The 25,772-nt window shown below is 41.3% G+C and overlaps 1 protein-coding gene across 2 annotated transcripts in view; it reads left to right on the top strand.

The window, feature by feature from the left end:
- The window catches only part of LOC311050800 (LHFPL tetraspan subfamily member 6 protein), a 65,270-nt gene that overhangs the window by 36,126 nt on the left and 3,372 nt on the right, over positions 1-25,772 (top strand). For both annotated transcript variants that reach the window (XM_084064963.1, XM_084064962.1), the window contains exon 3: positions 21,039-21,137. In XM_084064963.1, coding sequence (XP_083921089.1) covers positions 21,039-21,137 — 99 coding nt within the window. The remainder of the gene's footprint in view (positions 1-21,038; positions 21,138-25,772) is intronic.

Genomic DNA, 25,772 nt, shown 5'->3' with positions numbered 1-25,772 from the left:
AAAATGCATCACCGCTGAGGCGTGGTTTATAGAGCTACTTTGGCACCTCTGACCAAACACAATGTCCGTTACCATTGATCAAGACTCAACAGCCTCTTAATCTCTTTGCGGAGCTCTGTTTGCCCTTTGGACAAACTGTTTATAACTCTATAACTCTATCAATCAGAAGTGGAGAGTCCAAATGAAACACGTACACGTAGTTCTGGGTGGTTGTTCTCTAATATTATATGACTGATGGTGATTATATTTGAATGTTGTTGTTGAGATATTGAAAATGGCTCGACTTTCAGTGTATCCCTCCACAATGCAGAGGAGAATTGTTTACTGAAATGAAAAATGATTTGTTCTCTCTGTGTGAGTGATGCTCGCGTGGGCCATTTAGAATAGAATATTTGGCTTAGATTCTGTTGCGAATTATTGATTATATTTTCCTTTGGGACTATCGTTTGTACTTTGTGTTATTCAGAAGTATGATACTGCTAAGTAAAGACAGATCTATTATTAAGTTTTATTTGGTGAACATTGTATCACACATCAATGTTTTGTCCATGACGTCACTTTGAAGTCAGAGTCAGACCATTCATTCTCCAGGAGGCGACCCAAATGGCTAGTTTATACTTTGCCGAACGATCATGTGACATATGCAGCACATTTTCAACTGAAAACGTGTTGCTAAACCTGCAAATTTAAATTGTAGCCTTAAAACTAATTTCACCATTTCTGTTGCATTCTCAGTCCGTTCTCTCTCAAAGTAGAGTACCAGCGCACTGTGATGATGTAACCACCAGGCATGTGTGAAATGCTCTTTCAGGGAATGGGAGACCAGCTGTGTCGATACACAGTGTTTTAACAGTTACATTATACCTTTATTTATTTTTAAATTAAGCTCATTTGGACATAAAGGTTTAAACTAACATTCCAGCTAACTTTTTTCTTGGTTTTTGGCTTTGTACATATTCATGAATAGTGATGTGTTAGGCAGTATGCACAAGGCAAGGCAAGGCAACTTTATTTATATAGCACTTTTCATACACCAGGGCAATTCAAAGTGCTTTACAGAATACACTGTATGTAAATGTGTGTTTAACGGCAACACTGATTGTGAAAGGAAAGCATTGTTAATAGAACAATACGCTCTGTTTGGGGGAATATTGTTTCACTGGTTGTTGCATGAACAGCTCCCTGGAGTTTGTTTGAACAGGGACTTTCAGGTTGTTGCTGTTTGTGGATATTTTGTCTTTGTTGCTGTGAGTCCTCCTGGCTCACTATTTGTTTTGTCTTTGTTGTTCTGACTCCTCCTGTCTGTCTCTGTGTTTTGGACTCACGGGGACGGACCACCAACAGACGTTTAGCATTCATGTCATAAGCCTAAATTGATGCCTGCAGCTTGATTAGAGCCATATGTTCCTTTGAAGGCTTTGTGTAATAGAGGTGTTACGTTAAGCCTGTGTGTACTGTCGACGTTGTAGTAAAAAAAATAGGCTTGGCCAGGTGTCCAACCCGTGTCAAACCATCTCCTGTTCTCTGCCAACTTGGCTTGAAGCAATTTCCACGATCTTGTTCAATGTCAACAATAAAAGGGTGATTCATAGCATATTTCCAAAATAATCTGTACTCTCAATAGTCGTGTAAGAAAAGTCCCAAGTAATTATCAAACATACGTTATACAATATACAGTACAGTACAACAAAGTGCTTGGAATCCTTGACATTTTTGGTATTTATTATGTTTATTTTATTGTAATGGATTTGAATTCGTATCAAGTGCAAGAAAAAGGGTTGGATTTATTTAATTGAATGGGTTAGACAAGTAGTTGTAATGTGGTTGCATAATAATATCTGGGTGTAGCTTTTTGTTTGCATAGCACTTTACCACAACTGCTGCAAAAACTGACTACGCAAGCCTAGTGCTTGAATTTAACTTTTGAGTAACTGTGCAAACCCTCCACAATGCAACATCAAAGACAGGAAGGTAATGATGGGCTCACGAGGGTGCGATCCGTCACGCCACGGATTCATAGTAAATCAGTGTTTTCTTTAATCTTACAAGATATTGTTGCCTTCTTTTGCTCCGGGACAAAACTGCCAATGCTGTAGTTGTCTGTCAAGATGAGCAGCTTCAGTGAGCGCGCCTGTCAAAACAAGAACCAGAGTCCTCCTCGCTTTGCAGCCACACACTCCGACCAAGAAAACGAAAATAAATGTCGGTTTGGGAAAAGCCCTCTGGCATTCCACAGCTTTCATCATGTTTTACCACAACGGACATTTTTAAAAGCTGAGCGCTGAAATAAACCAGTCGCTGTCTTGTCTCTTCTGCACACAACCCATCATAATGAAACTGTTCTTGTTATTCCAGAGCAGTCAAAATACTTTTATTATTCCACCAAATTAGAGTGCAGGCATGGATTAGAGTCTTTTGGACAGTTTTGAAGACTGCTCATGACAGCGGCAGAAAGATATTTAACAAAACGTTTCTTTTTGTAGATAAATATCTAGTGATACACCAACATAAAAATAATCATCAATTACTGACGGTTGATGCACATTTTACAGTTTAAGGGCCCCTTATCGATGCATCTTTGCATTGACTGGCAGGGACGTCACAGGCTCTCAGAAGGTGGGGGGGGGGTGGACTTTCGGTGGACTATACCCCTTATTTTACACTTTGGCTATTCAAAAATAGCAGATATACAAGCTCGTAGATCGTAGCTTGTAGATCTGCTATTTTTGAAAAATCGTGAAAAACATTTGTAACAGTCAAATGTAAACACATTTTGTATTTTCCAAATATTGCGTTTTTGGGCGGATTTTATTAGGTTTTTTTTTACGTGTTTTGGTTACTTTATTTCGGTTTTAGGGTTAGGGTTAGGTTATTTAATTCTTATTTTTGCCTGATTTTACCGATTTATTAGCAAAAAAAATGTTTTTATTTTTTGTTTTTTTTTAAAGTGGGGGGTATGAAATCACGGATCTGTGAGAGTGAGGGTGTCGCATCGTACACACAGTGAATGGCCCTGTTGACTGGTGTCAGACATACACTGTCAGTACGAAGCCCTTGGGGCGGCTGTAGTGAGGTAGAGAGGCAGTCTTGGTAATCAGAAGATCGTCACTGGTTCCCATTCCGGCCCGCCCATGTCTACATATCAAAGTGTCCCTGAGCAAGACACTTGACAGCTAACTAACTAGTGCTCATCATGACCACCTGAGCAGCCCTCAGCTGGCTGAAGTACCAACTAAAGTATTTATTCCACAGTGAAGTAGCAAATCATCTCTGTCGGGTGGAAACCTCATACGTCCAAAACTGTTACTTTTCAGGATTAAAATTAAAAAATAGCAAGAGTAGTAGATCATCAAGCTCAAAAGCGAGCTTGTAGATCTGCTACTTTTGATGCTTTTGTGTGACGCTGTAGTATGATCATTAATTTACGAAAAAACTCAAAAAGTTCCAATATGGAGATAAGAGGTTTCTGCCCGACAGCAACAAAATGGTAGTGGGCTGGTAGCAAACAAAGCCCTCCTAACATTGAATCCCCCCCCCTGCTATGGATCAGATCTCACTGGAGCCTCCTCAATGTCTTCCACTGGCTCCTTTAACTGCTTTCCTGAGTCAATTTGAACACTAATGGCTAGTGGACTGCACTCTCTCCTTTCAAAATAAAAGACATTCCTTTAAGTAAGGACTGCAGTTATATAACTTGAGGCCTGCGTAATAATGCCTCCAGGCAACGCAATCACTTCAGTGCTGTCGAGTCCCAATCAAAAACCTTAAATTCATCTGAAACAGTACTGGGTACGACTCGTCCTGATCTCTGTTCCACTGCTATCTGTAAGTTGAGTCATCGGGGGCAGAATATGGGCTTCCCGTTCCCGGGAGCACCAGGGGGAAATCAGATAGGACATCATTATGTGCCGCAATCCGAATTCGATATCGTGCAAAATGTCAAGAAGCACTCAGGGTCCCTTGGGAAGCCTCTCTCTAGTGCCGAACCTATCATGTTGCGTGCGGATTATTTGACATGTTATGTAATGTGTTTATTTGGTTGCATTCTCTGTTTCTATGAATTCTCTCGAATAGCAGTGTTGACACCAAGAACCCCTAATGATGGGTGGGAATGGCTTCTGTAACGGCACACAGATAGCTCGCATTTTTCATCATTGCATAATCTACCACTACTGTGTTGACATAACCGCAATCAGGGCATTCCCGTATCTATCTATTTATGTTTTAAAATGCTTTTTTTTCAGACTGCCTGGGGTTTCTTTTCATTTTTTCCTTTTTTTTAAAACTTTTGAATACTTTCAAAAGCATACAGCTTTTAATTCAACTAATCATTTTAAGGGGAAAATATTTCCTGTACAACAGCAGCAGTTTACACTTCAGTTATGATGTAAATGCGCTCACTGAGAACATAACAAATCATTAATGCACGCTGATCTTGAGCCCAAAAGGTGTATTTTGTGACGTGCATACTCTACATAATGCACAGACAGACAGACGGCCTTATTACATATAACAGGTTCTGTGGCTCTAAAGCCTGATTTACACTGAGATTCAACCAATCGTCCTATAATTTGACAAACCTCTCTAGTGCGTGGGTGGTGAGGCTAAAATGGTTCTGCCCGGTTCTCCTCAGTGGCTGGAGCAATTGATCTGAATTTGCACACAGCCATTGACCATTACCATGTGCACCTAACAGCGAAGCCCGGTTTCCGAATACACGAATACATCTCTGCTGTTTATTAGCGTTTTTGTGTTCGTTGGCTCCCGGGTTGCCAGATCATGTGCGCATATCCCCCCACGGGTATGGTCTAGTTATAACTAACTAACTATAACAGGGTTGTGTACAAGTGGGTGGAAATTACTTTGGTGAATTATTTCCCTTAACGTTGTTATAGCAACATATTGAAAAGGATATTTTCATTCAATCTGATCATTCATCAACATAATCACATCTGTACCATCTCTGAACATGTTATTCCTGTTGCAGCGTTAGCGGTTCCTCCGGTCTTGGGCCATGCTCTTTCTTAACTCGCTCCCCAAGGTGGAAGCTCGTCTGGTTTGTGTCCGACAAGACAAAGGACCGAACGCAGCGGGCCGGGGGACTTTAAAACGCAGACCACGGGGTGCATTGTGCACGACGCTGCAATCTGCAGTCAGTGGGAGTCATTTTTTCCACAATCTCGGTCTGAAGCAATGCATTGTGTTTACACACAGAGAGAGAGAGAGAGAGAGAGAGAGAGAAAGAGAGAGAGAGAGAGAGAGAGAGAGCTCCTTATGTTTGCTGCGCGGATGTGCTCACACAAGAAGGAGAGTCCTCCCCGCATGTTGATGTCTGACAGTGTCTGCATGCATGCGTGAGGAGGATGCTAAAGGATTCATAATGTATATTTGCATGCCATTAACGTGAACATTAAAGGAATGCTGCTGCTTGATTGTCCTCTCCAGAGGATCTGGGCCTTTATGATGAATGAGCAATGTTTGCTCCTGTGTGTTAAGGTTAATTAAGCTGTAGGTATTGTGACTCCTGAAGGCATGTCTATCTGTCACGCTGACGAGAGAGAGTGTGAATGAATGCCACCTGACCTAGTTTAGAAGAGCACGTCTGACTTTTAGGCAGTGGGGGATAGTGACAAAGTACATTTACTTTAGTACCGTACCTAAGTACATTTCTTTGAGTATCTGCACTTTACTTGAGCATTAGTATTTTTGGATGCTTATGACTTCCACTCCACATTTCAAAGACAAATATAATATTGAACTTTGACTTAAAGTACTACAGTACTTTAACCCATTAAAACCGGGAACGCATCTGTGTCATTTTAGATGTCTTTGGCTATTCAAAAGCAGATACAAGCTATGAGCTTGTATATCTGAGCATGTGCAAATCTTTGAATATATATATTTTCTAAAGCGAACATTTGTAACTCAAATCTTTGCCTCTGGGGGTCCCTGGAACATTTTTTAAATATTTTTTATTTTTTATGTTTTTTCATAAAACTGTTTAGAAAACATTTTTAGAATCGGTCTCCGGTCTTAATGGGTTAACTTCAAGTACTCAACTTTAACTCTTGATTCAAGCACTAGGTTGGAGTACTTTGTCCACCACTGGACCTGACCCAGTTTAGAAGAGCGCGCCTCACTTTTAGGGCCCCAGTAAAAAAAAAAGGGATCCGTCCAACCCCTCCGCCCCGAGGAGGATTTCCATACCTTGGGTTTTTCTTGGCTTTGTTGCGCTTCTTGCGCCAAATAGTTTCCTCCCATGATCCCCTCCCTCTCGTGAATGGAATGGAATAATAGCCGTGTTGTTTGGAGATTCCAGTGCGAGGAGAAATATGCTGAACTTCTGCGCTCTATAGCAGTGCTTCTCAACCTTGTATAGGTTGAGAGTTTCATATGCATTAGGCCACAGGCCCATTTTAATCTCTGGGACTGTAAAATCCTGTGTTTACTTAACTCTGGGAGTGAACAAATGGAACCAAATGGTTCCATTTGTTCAATCTCGGAGTTACAGAACCATAAGGGTCCGTATGGTTCCCAACTATATTCATTTAGCTGGGGACCCTCTGGAACCCGCTCAAAGGGGTCATCCTCAATCTCCCCCTTTCTCCACTGTTATGTTTGTATTTACATTATTGTCTCCGCCAGAGGTGGAGAGTATTGTTTTCGTCTCCGTCCTTCCGTGTGTCCGTCCGTCTCAGCCAAGCTAACATTGGTCAAGCTTCACGTGACACGTGACAATATGTTGTCACCGAATGCTTTGATTGGCTAGCGAGTCGCATGACGAAATAAAATCCTATAAATAGGTGTGTCACTTCAAAAAATCCTTTATATTTTTTTAAGTGAGCTTCCATCAGCCAAGCTAACATTGGTCAAGTGACACGTGACAATATGTAATATAAATAGGTAAGACAGGATTAATCAGGAACAGTACTGGCGGAGACCTGTGCTCCGAGGAGCTCATTTTCTAGTTATTACTGTTTTTGTTTTCATTCATAATAATGGTATAGTTATTTTTCTTCCCCCTCTATTCCGTTTCACTCGTTTCCAGGCAAACGCTTGTCATTTCACAGTACCTTGTGTCATTTCCTCATGATGCTTTCCATGATGCTGCCTTTCACAGAATGTGTTTTTCTACATTCATGGTCGTGGACAAAGAAACTCTGTAATGGAGCACTGTTTCTCAACATCGGGTCCGGGGACCACCGGGGGCTCTAAATGGACGGACCCTTTATGGCTCTGTAACTCGGAGAGATAAATCAACACTGCAGATTGTACAGTGCAGAATGGAGTCCCAGAGATAAGTTTTAAAAAAAGGTATCAAAGGTATTAACAACGTTGAGGATCACTGAACTAAACTAGAATGGAACCTAACAAATGGAACAATGGAATCTACAATGGAATCTAACAATGTAAAATCCTCAGTGTTGATTTAAACTCGGAGAGTGTATATATGGAACAATTCTATATACACTCTCAGAGTTACAGACCTGTAAGGGTCCATTTGGACCGCCGGGGACCCCCAGACCAGACTTTGAGAACCAGTGTAATATAGAGGGATAATGTGCAGTCAGACACATGGAGGTCTGGGCTGTGATGTTGCTTTAATTACTGACTCTTTGACTAGCTTTTTACGCAAGCACAGTTGCCCCGTCATCATGGTCAGCTAACAGTTCCCATGCTTAGGGCTGATAAGGGGTCATTAAGATATCGCTAGGCTAATCCTCCCATTGAGTTCCGTGGGAAAATTAGCCGAGGGAGTCTAGAAATTAACAGTTGCAATGTGCTGACAGTGGACTGATTGTTTTGGCACGTTGACTTTTCTCACCAGCATAAACTCCTTTCCTTATCTCAGTCGTTCTCAAACTTTTTCATGTCAAAGAGCCCCAAATTAATATGTATTTGGCCGCGGACCCCCTTCTGAAAATATATTCGGTGCCAGGGACCCCCTGTACAAGATTTGTGTTGTTAAAATGTTTCCAAAAATATTTTCACAATGCTTCAAGATTATTTAAAAATAGCGTATCTACAAGCTCAATGTGTCGCCTCGCAATAAGTTGTGAGCTTGTAGATCGGATATTTTCAAATACCCGTTGTGTATAGGGTGTGTATAGTGGTTAAAATGATTTTGATGCTATTTTAACACATTTAGCTGGGGACCCCCTGGAACCCCCTCAAAGACCCCTGAGGGTCCCCGAACCACCACTGTGAGAACCACTGGCACAAACCCATTTCCCCCATGCTTTACATTGTTGACGGGACATTAGCGTCGTAGTAGGAGTGACTCTGCATTTTAAAGCGAAAGCTAGAAAAGTGCGGCATTCGCTAAAGGAACGAGAGGAATCTCCCAGATGCTGGTTGCATTCTTTCACTTTTGTCACACTCAGACAAAGGCAGGGGAAAGAATCTCCAAATTTCTACAGTATCTGACATCAGAGAAAAAGACATGGTTGAGGTCACAGGGAATTTGGGGGGGGGGGGTTCTGGCTGGAAAGAGTGAGGCATGCAGTAAAGTAAAAGCCCATTGTAGTCTCCAGGGTCTCTTTGACAACTTTTATTAGGAAGTCACAGTAGTGATGTCTGCCCCAGCACTCCACTGAATCTTCACTATCTCAGAGGCAAATATTATAATTGTTTTACTTCACTAAATTGAATAATTAGACTTAATTCTCATCATTTATGAAAATAGTGAACATGTCTTTCATATTGATGTAGATTGGCTATTTTAGCACACAAGTATAACAATTGGGCTGAAGTGGTTAAGCAGACTAATCATTTTAGTAGATTATAAAACTATCTCTTAGCATTTTTCTGTGTCGATCCTTATATAAGAAATAAAACCAAGTTATTGGTTCTAAATGTCGGTTTCAATACATTTTTGGTTAAAATGCATGCAGCGTTCGCACCAGTCTCAGCCAGTCAGGAGAGAACAGTGTCTCACTGACATCTGTTGTCTCACCACTTAATAAGTGCGCACACCGCACACACACACACACACACACACACACACACACACACACGCTGAGCAGCTTAATGAACCCAGAGTTAAATGTGCTCGCGGTGTGTCTATTAATTACCAGTTGTAACCGTGCACTCTGTGATAAATAAAACACTTGATTAGTTGTAAAAGAGAAGAAGAGGGAAAAACTCTGCCTCTTGACAATAGCTTGCAGCAAAGCTAAAAACAGAACAATGTGGCAAAAAGCTGTTCCGTAAGTATACTCCTACCAAGTGGAAAGGAGTTTAAAGACGCTGAGAGTTGACAGAAGACAGATGACAGCAGGGTTGCAACTATCCATTATTTTCTTTATTCTGTTTTTGATTAATTGAATAATGAAGAATCGTGTTTTTTTTTATATCAATGAATGAATCGATGAGCCACTTAAGCCTTATTAAATACTTGTCACAGTCACACAATGGTGTTGTTCAAAAACTGTGAAGATAGCCAATCTAACTCTTTGTGAGCTTGTATATCGGCTATTTTCACTACTTTAGACATGTTTAGAAACTTTTCACCTATAATAACGTGACCAAATAGGGATCAATTATTGTGAGAGATGTAGTGGAGATATAAGTATTGAAAAATGGACATACTCAAGCAAAGGAAAAAGTACCTCCATTTTTTACTCTAGGTACAGTACAGTACTTGAGTAAATCACGCACTACTTTCCACCACTGATCTCATCATGTCGGTGGGCTGTCGAGACCCCAGCGCGCTCCCACATGAAAGACTGTTAACGTTTGCTGAGGGTAACGCTTGGTGCAGTAAGCCTCCTCTCACAATCTCTGCATGCTGGTCCTTCTAATCTAGAGTAACGCCCGCAGGCACAACACCAGAGGGAGCTCCACTGATCTCATTCCCCCCAGATTTGGCACAAACATGGGGATGAATTAATTCATTATTATGCCACCAAAATGTGGAATGCCATACCAACATACATCAAAAGGTGCAACTCCCTAGGCCATACCCTCCTTCAAAACCAAACATAAAAGAGCACCTGTCTGCAATTTGCAACTGGACATAGACAAGCTTGCCAAAAGCTAAAGTTTTTCTGTAAACATACTTTTACTGCTCCTATTATTGATGATCTCTTGTATGTCTTTATATGTCTTGATGAATTGAATATACAGGACCACAATGGTAACAAGCCCTCACGGCTTTTTGTGTTATCCTTTTAGCATTATTGTACAACTGTACTTTTTAGCAAACTGTTAATAAAGTATTCAATCAATCAATCAATTCTGTTGGAATGGAATAATAACCTATATTCAAGCTATTATGCAGGTTCTACAATAAGCTGGCTGTGCAGAAGCACAAAGAAAACCTATACACTTCCTTAACAATGCAATGTCATTGATGGTTAAACCTGATGAAAGTGTCTGCCTGAGCTGGAGTTGTGAAGCAGTGGTGTAAAGTAACTATTAACTAAGTACATTTACTCAAGTACCTAAGCACATTTACTCAAGTACTGTACATAAGTACACTTTTGAGGTGTGCTTACTTTACTGGAGTATTTCCAATGTTCAGCACTTTTACTTCTACTCCACTACAATTATTTGAACACTTTAGTTACTAGTTACTTTGTAGGTTTTGATTTTTATTACAAAACATACATTAACCACTTCGGCCATTTGAATATAGCCGATCCACAAGCTCACAAATTTGCGTCACATTGTGAGCTTGTAGATCTGCTATTTTTTATATAGGTTTTTTATACATTTGAAAACTTGTGAAATGGGACATTCTGCCTAATGAGTGCTTTCTACTTTGGGTACTTTAAGTACATTTTGTACTTTTGTACTTTTACTCAAGTAAATTTAGAATTCCGTACTTTTTTCTTGTAACAGAGTATTTCTACATTGCAGAATTGATACTTTTACCTAAGTAAAAAACATGTGAGTACATTTTCCACCACTGTTGTGAAGCAACTGTAAGTGACAGGGTTTTTGAAGTGACACAGCCCGTTATGAATCATAACGCCACAGCTGTGTCCCACAGAGCAGCGGTTACCCAAATGACTGACAGCTCCTGTTTGGTGACAGCATGGTGAAGCCTCATCATTATGCTGGGTTGGGATGATGACCGTGCACTATAAATTCATTGTAACCTTGAAACCTATTTTGAGTGACAGTCTCCTTTGGGAGCTTGGAGGCTTGGCTGGGTAATTATGAAACAGTGGAGAAAACACAATAAAGGGAGATAATTGCTGACATGTCCACATAACTCAGGGGAGGATCTTTTTTTAAAGATGGAGGGTGGGCGGTTCTCAAGCCTTCCTGTTTGTCTCTTTATTGAGGTAGAGCATATGGACAGTTGCCGGCCTGTAACTATTGAGAGTGTACAAATGGAACCAAATGGACCCTTAGGGAGACATAGCTTATAGGTGGGATCTGATTGAAGGACATCAGACTTTCAAATCAAGGCTTTAAATCCTAGTAAACATGGACCTGCATGAATCCATTGTTAAACTTTCAGACAGATTTGAACTAATCTGAGTTCCCAGAAGTTTTCGCCGGCTCTGCGAGGAACTTCTGGGCCAGAGCCCTGGGATTTGTGGGCGGGATGTAATTTACGCTCTGAATCTGAGCGGACACGCCTCTTACCGGTCTGGAGCTGTGCAACTCGTCTAAAAAGTCCGACGAGAGGCAAACAGCAGTACACTACAATGGCGGCCGCAATTTCTCAAGGGGAAATTGCGAGTCGATCCTATGTAGATGCAACACCCACTGCATGTGGACCCCGCCCCTTTTCTTCATTGGCTGTTGATTTGAATCACAACGCAGTGGCCGCGCCCCCGCTGTCCAAACTCCGAGGCAATGCCTCCCAGACTAGATTTGAACTAACTCTGAGGATTTCACTGTGTAAGAGTCTCCAGAGAAAGAGGTCTCGAAACGGCCCGCTTTTGACCGATGAATGCATCCGCCTCTGCTCCCAGTCTGAGGATTGTGAGGAACACTCAGATTCCTAGAAGAACACGATAACTATGGCTAGCGAGGTGTCGTGGGAGTTCTCTTGTTTGCCGCTTCTTGTCAACACTTTACCAATTTGTAAAAAACCTTCCAGGAACTCTTCTGGGAGGCAGTTGCTATAGCAGAAGGATGCTGCATGATAGCCTTCTGCAGTGGGGGGCAGGGGATGGGGCGGGCAGGCCGGTTGGTGGTTGGGTGGGTGACCGACGTGGGAGATTGGGATGACGAAGAGCCAGAGCTCGGTGAGGTCATGCGGAGCCGTCTGAAGACACGCGACGACAGCCTGCCCGACAACTCCTTTGCTATTGATTTATTTGTGGTCCATTATCAGAATTAATACACCCTCAGGCCTGTGTCTCTCTCTCTATATCTAATGGCTTCTCTCTCTCTCCCTCTCTCTCTCAGAAAGGCATTCTATTAACTGGGAAAGATTTCTGTCAAATTAACTTATCTAAACACAATGAACACTAGAATCAATGTTCAATCCATCATAAAATAAAATAAAAAAGAATCTTCACTAATATCACGGTCTATTACTGCCCAAGAATCCGTCTGCAGAAAAAACCCTGTCATTCTTCAAATGGATTTCTAGAAGACGCAATGAGAGCAGAGCGCTTCATTGCTCCTGAGCAGGACTATTGTTCAACCTCACTTTTTCGGTTCTGTGCTTTTCCACCTGAATGAAAGGGAGGAAGAAAGGGGGGAGAAAAATACACGCCACCCCTTTTCATATGCCATACATTCTCCAATTCTGGGAGTGCTGCTGATGTCTTTTGTGAACCGTCCCCGCTCTGCTCTCTGTCAAGAACTAAAGAATTCCTTTGCCCTCCTCCTGCATGGCCCTGGACAATATACCAATTCAAGGTCATCATTGAAAGGCCCAAAAGAGTGCACAGAGAAAAGGGCTAAGCTGAAGAGGTCTCATGTGGCCGAGGAATTGGGAGTAGCAGTAGCAGCGGGTGCTGGCGGAGGTATGAGTGAATGGAATGTTTCAAGGTATGAGTGAATGGAATGTTTCAATGCGAGACGTATTCTTTTGGAAGGATCAGGAGAGAGAGTGTAAATAATCTCTCACCAGAGAGCAGAGGAGGACAACAGATTGTCATTGCTGAGATTTCTTTTTAGAACATTTCCTTTTTTTCCCCAGCACAGCCTGGGGTTAAGAAAAGCACTGACACAAACTTTAAACTTGGAGTTCCAGTTGGTAATGTTCATATAGTTCTACTTCTACAGAATGATTAGATACCTTCAGCCAACTGGCACTTCAATAGTTTTAGTTTTACGAGTTGAGTGTGTGCTCAATGTGAACACTAAACCATGATAATCCCATTTAAAGTCATTCTCTCTATCGACTGCTGAGCTTTTATTGTATTTAAAACATCTGCTTTGTCCGTTTAATTTAATCCTAACCCAAGGCTTGGCCCCTAAACCAATACTATGGAAGATGTGTGTTGACCCCAACCAGCTTTAACCGCAATCCCACCCCTCACCCATCATTTTATAGATACATCTCTATGTACAACTCTCATTTCTACAGAAAGTTGCACTTTGTTAAGCACATGAATCCTAGCGTTATCATTCTGGGCATGCCATAATAGGTGAACATTCTGCGAAAATAGTCAAACTACAAGCAGCAGATCTACAAGCTCACAATGTCTCGCATTGCGATAAGATGTATAGGGTTTAAGTGGATATATAAGTATATATAGGGTTTAAATGGGTACATTCTGTATGTATTGTTAAATGATACGATACAAATATGGTTTGACTGAGCTTGACATTATTATAGGACCATACAGAGTATTTGCAAGACTAGGTAAAATTATTTTAAAAATGAATTGCTATTTCTACTCGTCAAAAACTGTCCTCACCATGCGGTACAACTTCAAAAGCGTTGCACACCCAGTCAAACTGAGGAGGTGTATATTTTTCTTTTTGTGTTTCTGCAGTTGGAGCACAGCCCAGCTTATTATAGAACCTGCATAATAGCTTGAATATAGGTTCTTCTTCTCCCGTTCCAACAGAAGGACCAGCATGCAGAGCTTGTGAGAGGGGGGGGGGGGGGGGGGCTTACTGTACTGAGCATTGCCCTCAGCAAACGTTAACAAGTCTTTCATGTGGGAGCACGCTGGGGTCGCGACATCCCACCGACATGATGGATCATGGCTGAGATGAGAGGGATAGATAGATGGATGCCGGGTGCGGACTGTGGAATGTACTGTGTTTTAGTAACGCTCAGACGCGCAGTAGTGCGTTTCTCATACTTTACGAGTGTCTAATAATGGCAATCAAAGTTCGTCCAGGTGACCTGCTGGTCGATTAGAGAGAGCTTTAGGAGGGACTGGGGGATGTTGGGAAAGATGGGATGCAAATATCGGAGTGTGTGTGTGTGTGTGTGTGTGTGTGTGTGTGTGAAGCATACAGTATATATCAGCATGTTTCCCTTGTAACACTCTTCTCATCTGATTGATGAATGTCTTAGTCCAGTGGTTCTCAGTGTTGTAGTGGGGCAATCATTAGCTGGGAATATGTCTCAACCTTATTAATTTCAAGGATATTTGTCCCCATGTCCACGTGTCATCTGTCCTCTCTTCTGTCTTTAAACTTCTTTATACTTACGGGTACTTGCCTGTCGTCTGGTGGTTGAACATGACATACAACTCATCCCAATATGCTGTTTGTGATGTCAGGGGGATGCAGAAGGGTGCTGAAGCAGATGTGAATAAATCCCTGTTGTTGCAGGATAAGGCTCTCTGTCGCTGTGAAGGTGTGTGTGTGTGTGTGTGTGTGTGTGTGTGTGTGTGTGTGTGTGTGTGTGTGTGTGTGTGTGTGTGTGTGTGTGTGTGTGTGTGTGTGTGTGTGTGTGTGTGTGTGTGTGTGTGTGTGTGTGTGTGCGTGCGTGCATGCGTTTTTCTCCTGTCAAGGTGACAGGTCAGGAAATGAAGAAGGAAAGGAACTGTCTTCCTGGTATGATAATCCATTTGGAGCCACGCATTGGGAATGTTTTGGGTTCTAAAGTTGACCTTTTGACGCATAAAGCCTCCCTTCCCCTCTGTCTACTATAGCTTGGCATCTACTGTAAACATACGGTTATGTGAAAAGACACTTTCCACTCATTTTAATCTTCTTCCCAGTCGCCATCCACCCCACTCCGTTTGTCAGTAACCCACATATTGAGTGTGGAGGATGGGATTTGATTGGAATTAAACAGTGAAACACTTGATTTATTGAAATTATCTTTTTTTAAGCTGAGAGAGAAATGCAGGAGCCGGTATATGACGTGGAGATGAATTGCAGCGTTTCCATTTGTCGTTCATTTACATCCAGTGAATGTGATGTTATGCAATATCGGTTGTGGATTGACTGGATTGAGAATCGGGCCAGCGTATATATGAGCATTCTCATTCATTTCAGCCCCGCACCAGTGTGAGTGTATCAGCCTTAATCCGACAGCAATAAAGAACAGGGCTCATTTAGGATGCTTAGATTTGACTGTGGTTATGCAACAGGCAGCATGCTTTTCTTCTGTTTTCTTATTGTAGTAATTTCTCCTCTGCTGTCATATTTAGTTGAGCGAACCATGTCATTGACTGACCCACCATGTGTAACTATGTGTTGGAAAAGCGGTCTTGTTCAGTCTGTGCGACAGATCGGAAAGCGGCAGCATCTCATTATGTTGTCAATCAACAAATGGTTGAAATAAGAGATCAGGTATTGAGCGATTTAACTTGAACTGTAGCATATTGTTGCTATCCGGTGGAAACCACACTATGTCCAAAACTGTTACTTTTCGGGATTCAAATTCCAAAACAGCAAAAGTAGCAGATCTATGAGCTCAAAACAAGTTGCTTCGCGCCGCATTTCGAGCTTGTAGATCTGCTTCTTTTGATACTTTTGCGTGACGCTGTGGTATGATCAAGTAGGGCATTCATTTACGAAAAAAGTAACAACGAAACAAGCAGTTAAAGTGTGCCTTCCTGCACTGACACGGACCCTAGTAGACTTGTCACATCTTTGGCAAGCAAAAAAAGGAAGAAACCCCCCCCCCCATTCAGCCTCACTCTTGTTCTTCATTTAACACAGCGTTGATTGCTCACTACCACATCTCTTGGCGTTGCGCCGCACTTAAAAGGGAATCATTGATTTTGTTTTATTATTAATCGTGGATACTGAATACATTAGGATCCTGGCTTTGCTTTTTACTCTCTTTACGGTTAACAAATTAGAATGAGGCCACTATAGATCACACTGCATAAGACAGACCACCCGTTTTAATGACGGCATGAAAGCGCCGTGCAGACTCTTGATGTTTGGTGTTGCTCAGAGAGGCTGACAGAGTGCCTCGCTCTGTGGGGGATTAGCATTAGCAGTGGTGGAGGAAGCAATACCACAATATGAAAACACTCTGACTCTGATATTAAGTCAAAGGACTGTATTCAGAATTTGACTTGAGAGTAAAAGTACGAAAGTATTGGCATCCAAATATACTTACAGTAACAAAGTAAACGTACTAGAAAATAGCCAAGCTTGTGGATCGGTTATATTTTCAAATAGCCGGGGTATAAAATAGGGCTTACATGGTTAATGTGTTTTGTAATATCCAACACTGGAAAGTAGCTAGTTACTAGAGCTATCAAATCATTGTAGTGGAGTGAAAGGTACAAATGTGGCTGTACTGTAGCGGGGTAGAAGTTTGAAGTATCACAAAATGGAAATGCTTTAAGTAAAAGTACCTAAGAGTAAAAGTACCTAAGAATTGAGTACACTACTTAAGTACACTACTTGAGTAAATGTACTTTGTTACTTTCCACCACTGAGCATTAGAAGCTACTGTTATTGTTGCTTTAACTGTGCTGCTCAGCTAAAGGTAGCAGTTCTTTAAAAGGGTGCAGGAGAGGATTGGTCTGAGGCGGGCCTTCTGAAGTGTGCGGATGAAACAGGCTGAGCTGTTACAGATGATATGAAAATCCTCTCTGATGCTGCTGAGCAGTAACGATGAGACAGGACATGTATACCACACAATCCCTCTGTTCTCATGAAAACTTTCACTGGGTTGATCTTTCTCCCAGAACTAGGGGCTGGGCATCACAACAATCACTGGGGTGATTTGTTTTCCGATATCGATGCATCATGGATGTGAAATCTCATCTCTCAATAAATCATGCAAATCTCTGCGTGCCTTGCCTTTAGTCGTTCATGTACTGTATCTCGAGAACCGCTCAACCAATCGACTTCAAACTTGGCGTGTGTATCGCAGAGGACCCCAGGGAGTGGAGTCGGTCATACAGTATCAAACTGAAACTGTAATTATCAACTGACATTTATTTATTTTTTTGGGATTTAGACAACATTTACAAGATGACGATATTACAAGACAAACACATTAAACCATCACACTGACAATAAACCTGCTGTATATCTCACCCAGCCCTCGACCAGTGAGATTTGGCCTGCTATTCGGGATCAGAATCAGAAACACTTCATCACTTTGCCATGCCAAAAACGACAGCGTATGGACATACAGTACAAGACTCACATACAGTACAGTATAGCGTAACAGAACATACTGTACTTTCAGATAGTGAGTGATTTACAGTAGATGGAGACAGTGCTTACAGCTTAAAGAAGCCCATCACCCGTTTTCAACCATAATCGTCAAGTCATATAATTGGTCCTTGGCACTAATGCTCATTATAAGATGCCACCATTTCTGTCTACTCACTGGGTCTCACAGATCGGGCTGTGGACAGTTCAGAAACCTGCCTAGTACCAATGACATCCATCGGTAGGATTCCAAGCTAATGGAAACTACAGCCTTTGTCTTCCTGAAAGGTTTGCGTGCTGAAATAGAATGAATTGTTAATGTAATTTTGTTTGAAACCCTTATCACCGATGATGTCATTGTTATAGGCACTGTCCACAGCCCGCCTCCAAGACGGAAGAGAGCGTGTAATAGATGGAAATGGTGCCAACTTATAATGAGCATTAGTTGAGGACCAATTATTATGAAGAGAACCCATGAAGACCTGAGGCCATTCTACAAATGCCTTCTAAATCAGTAGTTCTCAAACGTTTTTGTGCCAAGGACGTCCAGAAGCGAAGATGTGTGTTAAAAAATAGCAGATGTACAAGCTCGCTGTGCGGCAAGAATTGACACGCTGTGAGCTTGTACATCTGCTATTTTTGAATAGCCAACGCTAAAATCACAACAATGACACGGATGCTTTCCCGGTTTTAATGGGATAAGGCTGAGAAAAGGGTGAAGTGCTCCTTTAGCACTGGCATTGCACCATGTTATTAGGCAGTGAACAGTGCCAAACGTAGCGTGAGTAGTTAGAGATGCTGATGTCGGATCCTCTCTTCCACTCCACTCCTCTCAGATTGCTGGCCAGCTTTTCTCGCCAGTCTGCGTTGGCATGTGTGGATTAATTCTTCGCCTGTTATCTGGCCTAGATGTAATAAGGAAGCCCCTGGATGGCAGGGTGTTAATCAGGTTGGAAGCCAAGAGCACTTCTCTTCTCTTCCTTTCCCTTCCCCTCAGTGGGGGAAAGTAACTAAGTACATTTAGCCCACTCGAGTACCGCACTTTCAAGTACAATTTTGAGGAGCTTTTGCTTTACTTGAGCATGTCCATTTTTCAATACTTTGTACTTCTACTCCACTACACTACATCTCAGAGGCAAATAATGTACGTTTTACTCCACCACTATTATTTGACAGCTTTAGTTACAAGTTACTTTGTAGATTTACATTATTATTACAAAACGTAGCCCTATTTTGATACTTGGTCTAATCAACAATCTACAAGCTCACAATGTGTCGCATTGCGAAGCGTTGTGAGCTTGTAGATTGGCTATTTTCAAAACGATTTTGACACATTTTCAAAACTTCTGAAAGAATTGAATTCTTTGTGAAATGAGTACATTTTGATGTGCCAATACATTTGTACTTGTACTCAAATCAAAAATGTTAACACAATCCTTTCACTAGTAACGGCGTCTTTTTATGTTGTGGTATTGCTACTTTTACTTTAAGTAAAAAATAATCTGAGTACTTCTCCCAACACTGGCAGGGTGTTAATCAGGTTGGAAGCCAAGAGCACTTCTCTTCCTTCCCTTTCTCTCCACTGCATATCCCCCACCCCCCCTCCCTCCCCCCACTTCCAACTGATAGCTGATTGCACCGCAGACACATCGGAATGGATTAAGTTAACGGGATGACGGAGCCACCTACCAGGAGGCCCCCACCGGGCATCCAGGGAGTAACTTGTCAGAACCTGGCTCCCGGCAAATATTGAGGATATTAATCCTTACCGTAATGGCCTGGACAAGATTTAAGTCTCGCCTCTGGGCGCAGCTTGAAGCACAGACTATTAAATCACCGAAATGAAGCGCTCCCACTTGGATTTTTTTGCAGACGTTCGCTGTGATTATTGCAGCCAAATAAATGAATTTGCCACAGTTACTTTTTCTCTGTTTTCTAGAAGAAAAAAAATATGTGTTGCCAGGGAATGTGATGAGCATTTCGTGAAGGCGAAACCGAAGTGTGAAAAGATTTGTTCTAATTAAAATGCGGTGATTTGTGAAATCCCACCGTGCTGTTTTAACAGCGTGTGAGACGAGTTTGGGGATGCTGCGTGAATCAGTTGCCTCTCTACTGTCGCCGTTAGCTGGAAATTGATGAAAATGTAATCTTCAAATGCAAAATCACACCCTTCAGTACAAACCAAACTACTTAACGTATATGTGCCTAATCTAAGTTTGACGATAGATTTAAAAAATAATGTAATCCACACAGAGTAGAAGGTTCAGCGACTATGTTGGAGTTCAGACTGGTTGGTTATTAATAACACTTCAGGCCTGAGAAAAGGCACCGCACTTTAAAGTCTTTTTTCGTGTGGCCCCTCCGAGCGCTCCTATACAGTACTTGAAAATCGCTGAGTCACTGTCCCTCCTTTAACCCATTAACAGTTTATACAGTTTAGGCATTTAGCAGACGCTCTTAATCCAGAGCGATTTACAGTAAGCAAGGATACAAGATAATACATCATAATACACATAATACATCAAATGCATAAAAATAGTAATCTAATAATAAAGTAATACATAAGTAAACCAATAATCTAATACTAATACATACGTAAACCAAGAACCTATCATCACCCTACATTGAAACTATACACACTATAGGATGCCAGGTCATTGTTGACCTGGCATCTGTCTACATAACATGCTATCTAAGTTACATTTTAGCCGTTGCATAATCCTGCAAGGTCGTCAAGGCTAGGGCAAGTGCTATGGGCTGAGATGGAGTCTGAAGAGGTGAGTCTTCAGATTACGGCAGGAGATCGGGAGTGAGTCTGCCGTTCTAATTGCTATGGGGAGTTCTAATAGTTTAGGAGCCAGAAGGAGAAGAGTCTGAGACGTGTGGAGCGTTGTCCCATTAAGACCCGAGGCCGATTCTAAAAATGTCTGTTTTCTGAAAAAGTAGCAACAAAAAAAATGTTGCTACTGTTTATCAGTGGTTCTCAAACGTTTTCATGTCAAGGACCCCCAAAATGATATGTATTTGGTTGCGGATTTTGTTCCAGGGACCACCAGATTTTTGTTAAAAATGTTTCCTTTAATAAAGTATAAAGCCAAAGTATAACATAATGGTTTATGTGGTTAAAATGATTGTGACGCTATATTAACACATTTAGCTGGGGACCCCATGGTACCCCCACAAGGACCCCTGGGGGTCCCCGGACCCCACTTTGAGAACCAATGTGCTATATAAATTATATACAGCAGCTAAAACCTAAAATGACACAGATGCTTTCCCGGATTGAATGTGTACAAAAAAAACACTTGCAGCGCTTCATCAAAAACAAAACAAAAAAACGCCGGGAGCGTTTATTTTCTTTTTCTTTTGACATTCTGTGATGAAGCGGTCCCCAGCACTCTGCCAGCGCTTTCCTGCCAGAGAAAAATGCTACGTTATGGACAGTGTGACTTTTTCAATGTGTCAGACTTTTGTTTTGTTTTGTGGGTTGTTTACCTTTGGCTCTCTGTGTGTGTCTTCCATCACAGGCCTCCTGATAGGATCAGGCTGCGCTCTCTATCCGCTGGGCTGGGACAGCGAGGAGGTACGACAGACCTGTGACAACCTCTCAGACCAGTTTGAACTAGGTAAGCTTTTACACCGTCTGGGGTCCACAGGAGAACTGCTTTGGAACTCACTGTGATGGGATGTACAAAGATAGCAGATCTACAAGCTCATTGCGCGGCACTCGGTGCCGCGCTATGAGCTTGTACTGTATATCTGCTATCTTCCACCAAATGGATCCATCAAATGGATGAGAAAAAAAAATAAGCCTTTGGCTTGGTCTTGTTTCCATTGACAAACTGAACAGACAATAGCAATACAAAATGTAAAATATCAAAATATACAGTTTTAAAACAATTCATGATAACTCTATAATTGTAATGCTGCGTTCACACTGGCCGACACAAAATATACAAAGCTACACAGCATATCTGTAGCTTTGTAGCTGTTGTAGCTTTTGTAGCAGCAACAAACGTCAGACGTAGCTTTGTATCTTCATGTTGCAGGCTTCCATTGAAAAAGAATGTTAGCTTGTATCTTTGTAGCTGGCAAACACAGCATAACTGAGCGTGTGCAAACATTTGTGTACACACGCTCAGAGTTACAAATGGAAACATCATTTCACTGTGTAAAGGCAGAGGGGTTACATGGCGGCTTTCCGACATGTCGCCTTTCCGACGTTAACGAACCCTATACCTAACCCTCACCCTAACCCTAACCGCACGCGGAAGCCACTAGTCGGAGTGGCGAGATGTCGGCATGGAAGACGGTTACCAGGCAGAGGAGCCACTTGCAAATCCTCTCTACCCCAACACAACATACTGGAAGCCCAGCATGTATAAATAATACTGTATATGCAGTGCATCCACGTATACAATATATAAACTGGTATAATAATATTGCCATATTACTTGAGGGCCCCTCTGAATCCTCCTTGTTCCTAACCCCATACATACTGTACACACCTATACAGATTCTGTCTCATCTCATCAGCCTGATGCAAAAGGATATATAATTAATGCTTAAGCCTTAGGGAAAAAAACTGCTCCTAATCAGAGGCGTCATTTCAGGAAGAAATTAGGGGGTGGCAAAAAAAAAAGAAGTTACCACTTAAACTCCATATGGTTGACCGGAGTCCCTCAGGGATCTATACTAGGGTCTTTTCTGTTATTGTGGGGAAAGCTTTCACTGAAAATAGCCGATCGACAAGCTCACAACGTTGTTTCAATCATATGTGACCCATTTTGAACAGATTTGAGTCGTCTAGCATTTTAGTTTTATCATTTCATATGAAACCAGGGAATCATAGCAACAAATTGACATGTTGGTTGTGCAGTTTGACCCACCAGTTTTGGAGATAATATTATGGCTTGTAGAAAAATGTCTTGCACAGATGCAGAGACTTGCAGAGAAAACAGCTCCTAAAAGCAAGCACTGTCCAGTCTGTCCCCCAATCAGATAATAACTGATATTTTGTCCAGATTTGGGTCTGCAAGCCTTCGACATGCATAGTGTGCTTTAACTAGTAGAAATTAACAAGTGGGTCATCTCCTTTATACATAATGCACATAATTTCCTTGAAAAATGAATGAACTTACAGTAGGCAAGTTTCTGGCCAGTTCCCAATCTCTCAGTGCAAACTGGGCCGTGTGTGTTTCCGGAATTCCATGAATTCCAGAATTGTGAGCACTCCATTCTACAATTGTTAGCAGACGGTACATTCTCCACCTACTTCTGAATTATGTCAGTTGACCAAGCGTTCTGTGTGTTTAAGAGGTAAAAGGACGTTTAGTGCATTTGTTTCAGCAGAGTCGTCCCCTGTTTCACACAAGGAAGGGACATTTTGAAGGTTTGAACAAAAATGTCGAACATTTAACTTTACAACATTTCATCCTAAGGGCAAACACTTAGTCTAACACTGCCAAGTCAATGATGGCAGTGGGGTTTAAAGGTCTTTTTGACATTAAGTAGAGTCAAAGACCGTTAACATGTGGTTTAACCCATTAAGACCTGAGGCCGCGCCTAAAAAATGTAAATCCTAACAATTTTTCGGGAAAAAATATATTTAAAAAAATGTCACGATTTTTCAAAAAAAGAAAAATGAAAAGCCAAAGAATTCTAAAGTGACACAGATGCGTTCCAGGTCTTAATGGGTTCAATGTACAATAATAATAATATGGATTATGAAATTAATTGAAGAAATGGATAATAAAGATACCACAGTTTCTATTGCTATGTGCATTCATAACACAGATCATACCCACTATGATACAACCAAAGCATCTACTACTCTAAAGCATCTTGTTTCCATTGTGTAACTGGTGACAGTTGTGGTACCCATCACTTTACTCTCTATGGGAATTGGGAACGCAGGCTTATCCTCTCTCTCTGAGAGGCGTGATAAGCACTGGTATCTTTTTATTTTTAAAGCCATCTCAGGAATGCTCCCCCCTTATATCTGTGCCTTGGTGGATCAGAACCCTAGTCCCTACCAGACTCGCTCGAGTGACTTCCTGACCCTTAAGGTGCCATTTACTCACACAGAGCTAGGCAAGGCAGCATTCTCTGTTAGTGCTCCATCTACTTGGAATGAGCTCCAGAAATCCCTAAGAATCAGATCACTGCCTTCCGTGGGTCAATTTAGGGAAATGGTCTCCAACACTTTTGTTCCAGAGTGTAACTGTTTTAATTAATTCCCGGCCTATCTGTCTTAGTTCTTTGAATATGTTTGAGTTTTCTCTGTCCTTAATAGAGCACCGAAGTCTGACGTAATTTACACATCCTACCTGGATCGCGGTTTTCCACCCCCGTTCTGACTTCCCATAGACATCTTTAATATCGCGTCAAATAAGAACTGTGTTCCAAAAATAAACAAATGATCCCGGCGGTTTGACTCTTATGGATATGAAGCATCAACTGACGGTGAGAAAACGCTAATGTTACTTCCGCCGAATTAGTTACATTTTCGCCAGAAACAGACTGTATCAAATATAAGTGACTGACTATCACAATTAAACGATACAGAACCTCCTCCCTTACAATATCGCCGAGACAGTTTGTTTATTTTTGGACCACAATTCTTATACATTATGAGACGATTCTAAGATGACCCAATGTTATTCTCCATAGAGAAATTACTTTACGAACCAGGGGATGAACGAGTGACGTCATGACTTCTGTACTCTATTCTTATATTTATATAAATGTTTATTTTTATATTATTTTTGTATTCTAATATTATGTTATTGAACCATAAGGAGCCATTTGGTTCCATATGTAATTATGTGTACACCAAGTCACAAATCTGTAAGAGTCCATTTGGTTCCATTTGTGCTGGGGACCCCCTGGAACCCCCAGGACTCCTCGTACTCCATTTTGAGAGCCACTGTTCTATGCCCCACTAACGCCAACACAGAAAACCTTGCATGAACCTCATACTCAATAATTAAGTGCTTCTGAGCTGTGTGCGACTACTGATTAGAATTGTGTTGTATTGGCAAACGTACAGTAGGATGTTAATCTGCAGTGCCACAGTAATTCACATTCATGATCAAAGTATAAACATACTCTCACATTCCTGTCGCCCACCCACAGTGCTGAGTGATGAGGTTTTTTATTTAGATTGGTTGGATTTCAGCTCGAAAATCATTGTCAATTTACCGTAGATCTTTCTAATGGTGGATCTGGAGAAGGGGGGTATACTGGCTCCTCTAGAACAAACATCACTGGCCATGACGGTATTGTTCTTTAAATGTTGTATCCTTAACACATATGGGCTGATGGAGACGGAGAGTAAATTGAAAATAATTGTCGGGACTTAAAGCAAATTTATGAATGAAAATCAAAATGCACAGCAGTATTCATTTAACTATTCATATTTTAAGGTTGCGATTTCATTCAGCAGCACATTACAAGAACTACCGGAAGTTGATAGGTTTCTGTGTGCTACTTTTCAGATATCACCAGCTGATGTCCATTTATGTTATGTAACAAATTATGAATTATGCTCATTGACTGTATTATTGTGACTCTGAACGGCATTGAATATCTAGCCTTAAGCCTTGTGAAACAACTACAAAGTATTCTTCTTCTTACAAAGTTCCTCCAGCAGGCTAGAGGCTGTAAGGTGTATTGCTGCCCTCCACAGTCAGTAGCGTGCACTGCGTGTCAGTCTGTTCTTAAATTGTACTACAAAATCACACACCAAGCTCAGGGAACTAAATATATAAAACCAGCATTAACCAAATGTTACTGTTTGTTTCAAATTGTAGCCACAATATTTCATTAAGTCTGTTTTTTTTTTTTTATCAATATCTTCCAAATGAAACGGCATAACAGTAAACAAGTATACTGTAGCTCTTTAATAACAGTTGTGCTAGTCAAGTTTTGGATTTAATTAGGCTTACCACTTTACAGATCGGCAGCTTAGCACAATATTTGTCAATATCATTCAACATTGATTCCACTTTCTCTCACCCCTACTCGTACCCAATTTGAAAAACACAGACTGTGAAATCCTCAGTGTTGATGTAACTCCAACAGGTCCATTTAGTTCGATTTCATATACTCTTTGGAGTGGTAGAAGAAGTACTGCTGTCATATAATTGTAATGGAGTACAGCAATTGCCTCTGATAAGTAGTGGTAGAGTAGAAGTGTTAAGTATTGAAAAACAGAAATACTCAAGTAAAGTAAAAGTACCTCAAAATTGTACTTGAGT

The sequence above is a fragment of the Gymnoscopelus microlampas genome, assembly GCF_963454915.1.
Source record: "Gymnoscopelus microlampas genome assembly, chromosome: 8".
NCBI lineage: Eukaryota > Metazoa > Chordata > Actinopteri > Myctophiformes > Myctophidae > Gymnoscopelus > Gymnoscopelus microlampas.
Note: the sequence above shows the minus strand (reverse complement) of the source record. Positions and strands in the feature narration are given on the sequence as shown.